The sequence below is a fragment of the Aedes albopictus genome, chromosome 1 (assembly GCF_035046485.1).
Source record: "Aedes albopictus strain Foshan chromosome 1, AalbF5, whole genome shotgun sequence".
Classification (NCBI taxonomy): Eukaryota; Metazoa; Arthropoda; class Insecta; order Diptera; family Culicidae; genus Aedes; species Aedes albopictus.
In genome coordinates this window covers 201464461-201470460 of record NC_085136.1, presented here as the reverse complement: position 1 = coordinate 201470460, position 6000 = coordinate 201464461, and the positions used below count along the sequence as shown (strand labels likewise).

Sequence of the window (6000 nt, the reverse complement as noted above, 5' to 3'; positions counted from 1 at the left end):
GAATGTTGAAGTTCACTGAGGGCGTAAATGGTCTCTCGAGCAACCAGTATGGCTTCCGGAAGGGGAGGTCCACCGTAGACGCTATCTTGTCGGTTACAAAAACCGCCGGGAAAGCACTCGAGCCTAAGAGGAGGGGAATTCGCTTTTGCGGGGTAGTGACTCTGGATGTAAGGAATGCATTTAATAGCGCCAGTTGGGCTGCTATTGCTGATGCGCTCTTGCGTCTGGGGATACCGGAGTACTTGTACAAGATTCTCGGAAGCTACTTCCAGAATCGCGTACTAGTTTACGACACGGAGGTGGGTCGGAAGTGCTTTCACATAACCTCAGAAGTCCCGCAAGGTTCCATCCTGGGTCCGGTGTTATGGAATGTCATGTACGACGAGGTGTTGAGGTTAGAGTACCCAGTGGGAGTGGTGATTGTCGGATTTGCCGACGATATTACGCTCGAAGTCTACGGTGAAACGATCGAGGAGGTGAAGTTGACTACCGACCACTCGATCAAGGTTGTGGAGGCGTGGATGCGGTCCAGAAAACTGGAGCTGGCTCACCACAAGACAGAGGTGACGGTTGTGAACAACATGCAGTCGGCGCAGCAGACGGAGATCAGTGTAGGAGACTGCACTATCCTGTCGAAGCGCTCTGTCAAGCACTTGGGCGTGATGATCGACGATAAGCTTACCTTCGGTAGCCACGTCGATTATGCCTGTAAAAGAGCCTCCACAGCTATTGCGGCACTGTCCCGGATGATGTCCAATAGCTCAGCGGTGTACGCCAGTAAGCGCAAGCTTCTGGCTAGTGTTGCTACGTCCATACTTAGGTATGGCGGCCCGGCGTGGGGTACCGCGCTAAGTACTGAATGCTACCGACGGAAGCTGGAAAGTACTTACAGGCTTATGTGTCTGAGGGTTGCAAGCGCGTACCGTACCGTTCCACCTGACACAGGTCCTTACAGGTCATGGTTGCTTCCGACAGTATCTACACCGTTTCGGGCATGCGGATTCTCCCGAATGCCCAGTGTGCAATGGTTTAGAGGAAACGGCGGAACACGTTTTGTTCGTGTGCCCGCGTTTTCGCACAATGCGTGACCGCATGCTTGCCACATGCGGGGAGGACACAACTCCGGACAACTTGGTCCAGAGAATGTGTAGGGATGAGATTAGCTGGAATGCCGTTTCAACGGCTATCACCCATATCGTCTGGGAGCTACAAAGGAGGTGGCGCGTGGACTCGGAGAATGGCTAGTCCAGATGCAGTACAAGAGGTGGTCCAGGGGTTCGAAGTCGGCTTCGTAGGTCATACCGGTGCCCTGCGGTCGAGATCGACCCTTACAGCGATTAAGTGGCCGCGGAGAGGAAGTCCCGGTAGCGGTGCTGTCGTGGCGTCAGTCTACTGGGTTGGATCTGAGCCCGTGGTTGGAAAGGGGTCCCCGGCAAGGGTCGGGGTAGGTGAGACCCTGCTGTCTGCAACCTACGGATGCAGCTGATAAGGCCTGAAGGGTAGTGATACCCTTGCCTTCAGCAGGTCAGATCGGGTTGCATGTGGGCATCAGTTCTTGATGTCCGCTCAGCAGTAGGGCGCGGGCGGGGTTGACCCTGCCCGCCTTCCGAGGACAAAGGGAGTGGCGAGGACCACTCGGGAAACTGGCTAAGCGCCAGCATGCTATCGCGATGGACTCTCCAGTGCGAGTCATCGATGTTCGTTGCTGCTAGGCTACGGCAGCTAACCTTGAGGGTGCGATATGCACTAGCCCCTCTCTGAAGCAATACCTTCTTGGTGGTTCCGGAGAGACGTAGGGTTTGGCGACCATAGGAATGTGTTTTAGTGGGTCGAGGAGAGAGTAGTCCTGGCTTCTACCGGCATTGTAGAAGACGGCCTCATCCCCACACTACCCTAACCTTCCTGTTAGGGTGTCTGATGAGCAGATTTATCCCCCTATGGTTTAGAAGAAAAAAAAAAAACACTTGAATGAATGAAGGAACATGATTGAACGAGCGAAAATGCGAAGATCCAAAACCGCACTTGTCAACGTTAATCGGTGCTCGAAAAGGAAGTGAGTCGCTCATGGTAACTAGAAAAATCCGTGCAATCTGGACCGTACCGGGAAACGAACACAGGCCCCTTAAGCATAGCCTTACTGAAAAGTTTCAGGTTAGTTGCTTCGTCTGTACAGACGCTATGACATCCAACACTTCTCTTGCAAATGTTACGTCATTTATGAATGATCGCGAAAGTACTAGCTAGCATCGACTGCTTCTTCACAACACCCGACTCAAAAAGCTATACCGTCTACCCCCGTTGGTTTGAACGACGCCTCATACAAACCAACGGGGTTCATTTTTAATTTGAACGTCAACAACTCTGTTAGCATCGAAAAACACACTACTGGCAACCTGATTTGGTGTTTTGTTTTGGTTCTGCGATCCGTTTCACACCGTTCCATTAGTTTGAATCATTTGAATCATTTTTAGTTTGAACGATGTGCAGATTAGAGGGGTTCAAACTAAAAAGTGTTCAGATTACATGAGGTCAAACCAACGAGGGTAGACGGTAGGCGAATCAGAGACGCAATATCTAGCGCAATACGCTCTAGGTATATTTCTTTCAAAAGACGAAGACTTCTACACATTTTTCGATTATTTGTGACATTGTTTTATTGTACCTTTCAAGAGTTGATCTTATTTCAATCATTTTGTGTCTCTTGTCTCTTTTCTACCGATAAACTTTTGCGGCTTTTTCGACTTTCTTCCATTCATTTACAATACAGTATTCATTAAGTTTAGCCTTATCCTAGAAGACGTACAGTAATTATTTGCTTTATCTGATTCTTCCAACAAATCAAACTCCGGTTTTAAATTACACGTGGCACAGTCGACAACTGCAATTGCTTCTTGCTCCTAACGTTTCCTGTCTTACAAACTATATTTACAAAACGATTCTGCGCACGGTTTCCTCGGTTATTCCGTCGATTAGGATTTACAGAGACTTTATTTACACATACAAGTTTGTCCCCACGGCTTTGGGTTTGGGTTTCAGTTCCTTGGCCCATCTCTGGTGGGGCCTGGCGTTCAGTTCTTCTGTGTCAACTCTCACGCGTCTCCCGCATGTTTGACAATAATTAAGCCAGATAATAACCTCACTCGCGGTGCTCATCTCGTGAATGTCAATATTTACAAAAGCATCGGATTCATATGAGGCCCGAAGTGACGGACGGGCCAAGTGCCTGAAATTAATTGTTTTTCGAACCGTTTTCCTCCTCTTTTTGGCTGATTGGACTAATATTTACAGGCTGGCACTCGCGCGAATGGCCTCGCTCGCCGAATGATTTTTTGGAGTTTGCGCTCGCATTTTGATGAAGGCAAACAACAACGAGAGAGCGTCTGAATTGCTTTTTTGGATAGGAAGAACGGGGAGTTTTCAACTGAAGCCTGCAGAAATGAATAGTTTTGGGGTGGAAGTGGTAATAAATAGAGTGGATTGAGCCCTAACGAGTCTGGTTTGTGGGAACTTTTGCTACATATCTTCATTTACATATTTGAAAGACCCTTTCTTTTTAGTTTTAGGGTGAGAGAGACTCGTTTTCCTCCGAAGGTAAACCGTAGGGCAGGAGAAAAGTGCTGTATAGTAATAATTTGGTTTTGTTGTTCGAGATACTTTTTACAAAATACGCGAGATCCTATAGGCTAATATTCACAGAACAGGATGGTTGCTTGCTTTGGAACACGACAGTCCTACTGTTGATGAGGATGCGGAGGGCAGGGTGTGAGTTGGCTTCAACCTAAATGCATCGCCCCGCCCATCAGGCTCGGGTGGAAGTAGCCCATGTACAGCTGGGCGCCGGGTGCTCGTCCGAGGGCTGCCATTTTGATCTTTTCCAGCTCGGCCTCCTGGAGTCGTTTCGCTTTCGCCCGCCGGTTCTGGAACCAGATTTTGACTTGGGTTTCGGTGAGTCGGAGCGACGAGCTGAACTCGGCCCGCTCGGCTATACTGAGGTACTGCTTTTCCCGGAACTTCTTCTCCAGCGACAGGAGCTGCTGGGTAGTAAAAGGGGTCCGGGGCTTTCGGTTTGGTTTGTGCTTCCGGAGGTTGCACTTGATGCGTGGGGGTTCGTTATCTGGAAGAAGAACAAAAGAGAGAAGAGTTAGTAAAGTTTGAAAAATAAAACCAATGAATTTGTCTTAAAATAAAAATTTCGCGTTCTTATGTTTACCCGTTAAAAACAGTTTTCCCAACGAATCATTAGGAATCTTCGAAACGATTTATCATGCCCGACATTCTTCCGTAGTGAAAGAGTTGTACTCCACCATTCCAACCTCACAAACATGTGTCAAAACTGTCCAAATTCCTTAGGCCCGTTTCCTCACTTTTGTTCTTACGTTCAAAAATAGAAGCCACGATTACAAAACGCAACAACAAAACATGTCACATCGGTAAACAATCTATTCAATTAACAAACGCTACACTGACTGTCTGTCTTCTGCGCCACATCCCTCGTCCTCCTACTTCAGCCCAGCTGGCTCAGTACAGAAGCGATCCGATTGAGGTTATAATTTATTGTGTCACTTACTCCCTCTCGCACTCCCTTTTGTGCCCTCCGCGCCGCCGATGCCATTCATCCGAACAGCTATTTAACCAGCGCATTATTGGCCGCACCTAGCCCCCTATAACGAGTCCAGCCTCTCACTTGAAGAGCGGATCTCATCTCCTGAAGTGGCGGTGGTGCTCTTCTCCGTTCATCGATGTGCAGCGACGACGACGACGAGGTGCCTACCGACTCAAGAGTTTTCCTTTCAATTAACTCCCGAAGAGTTCCCTGCCTGCCTCTGTCGCACTGTGGTTCCTCCGCACTTCGTCGCTGCCAACTTGGCAGTATCAATTTAAGCTAATAGTCTATTAGTAGCGTTGCGCTTCCAAGGGTTCTTTTTGCTGCGCCGAGGAAGTTGTGATGAAGAAAAAACGCGGGGTCTATTCATCTACGGAGACGTCGAGTTGGTCGTTACACAATCAGTGTTTCCGCCATTTCTGATTAAGCTAAAATATTTTAGAATTCGGAATTTCCGAAGTCCGGAAATAAAAGTGAAACTGGGAAATCTGAATTTCAAATTATTGGATGAAGCATTGAAGAATTTGACGACATCTTAGATAGTTAAGATTGAGTACCGTGCCGCATTTATTTGCGGCTTCAATACTACTTTCTTGGTTCTAGCAAACGTACATCCGTCCCAACTGCCCAAGAACAAACCGAACAGAAGAATTAAAAATAAACATATCGGTGACTACATACGCTACGCATGTTGTTGATGTTGAAGCTGCTGCGTCTACCGAGCGAACGAGGCTGTCAAGTCCGAGTTCCGATCTGCCAGCCAGCAGCACAAAGAACAAAACCAAAACCGAAGAACGCCAGGGGGAAGCCGGGAGTAGATTTGGGCATAGTTAACTAATGAGGTGGAATAGCTTGAGCTCTCGCTCACTCGAGCCGGAGTTTCCTTTTCGGGAAACAATTTCTACTAAACTAGTGCTAAATCATTCTGGTCCGTGTGTGTCACAGCCAGCATCAGGAAAATTTATGTTGATTTTAAAGTTTTTCCATCGTTTAGCAGTGTCAAGTTCATTAATTTTCCCGGCGTTTTTTTTTTTCAGCTGGATCGAAATTGAGCACCGACGGATTGCCGGTGGTACAAACGTACTAACCTCAAAACAACGTGTCATAACATTAACGACTTTTCCGACGGGGGAACACCAGAGTGCCGCCGCCACCGGCGCAGTGCTTTGTTCTTGTGGCACTAAGTGAATGTATCTCAGAAGGGGCGCTAAGAGAGCTGTTTGCCGGATCGATTCCGGCGGAATTTCGTTTGCCTGAAGCAGATGGTGGGCTATGGAGGCGGTCGCAGCCGCTTTTGGAAGCGTCATTTACTAGACGATTAATGTACTCATCAGAAGTGTCATGAGTGCTTTACGAAGTACCTATGTATCATGATGCAGAAGTATTTAGAGGAAAAG

At 47.9% G+C, this 6000-nt stretch overlaps 1 protein-coding gene across 2 annotated transcripts in view; it reads right to left on the bottom strand.

Annotated features, from left to right (window-relative positions):
- Window positions 1-2473: 2473 nt before the first annotated feature.
- The window catches only part of LOC109425430 (muscle segmentation homeobox), a 56553-nt gene continuing 53026 nt past the window's right edge, over window positions 2474-6000 (bottom strand). The window contains exon 3 of one of the 2 annotated variants that reach the window (XM_062846126.1): window positions 2474-4114. In XM_062846126.1, the coding sequence (XP_062702110.1) occupies window positions 3774-4114 (341 nt within the window). In that variant the 3' untranslated portion in view covers window positions 2474-3773. The remainder of the gene's footprint in view (window positions 4115-6000) is intronic. The other variant, XM_062846127.1, reaches the window with a different exon arrangement.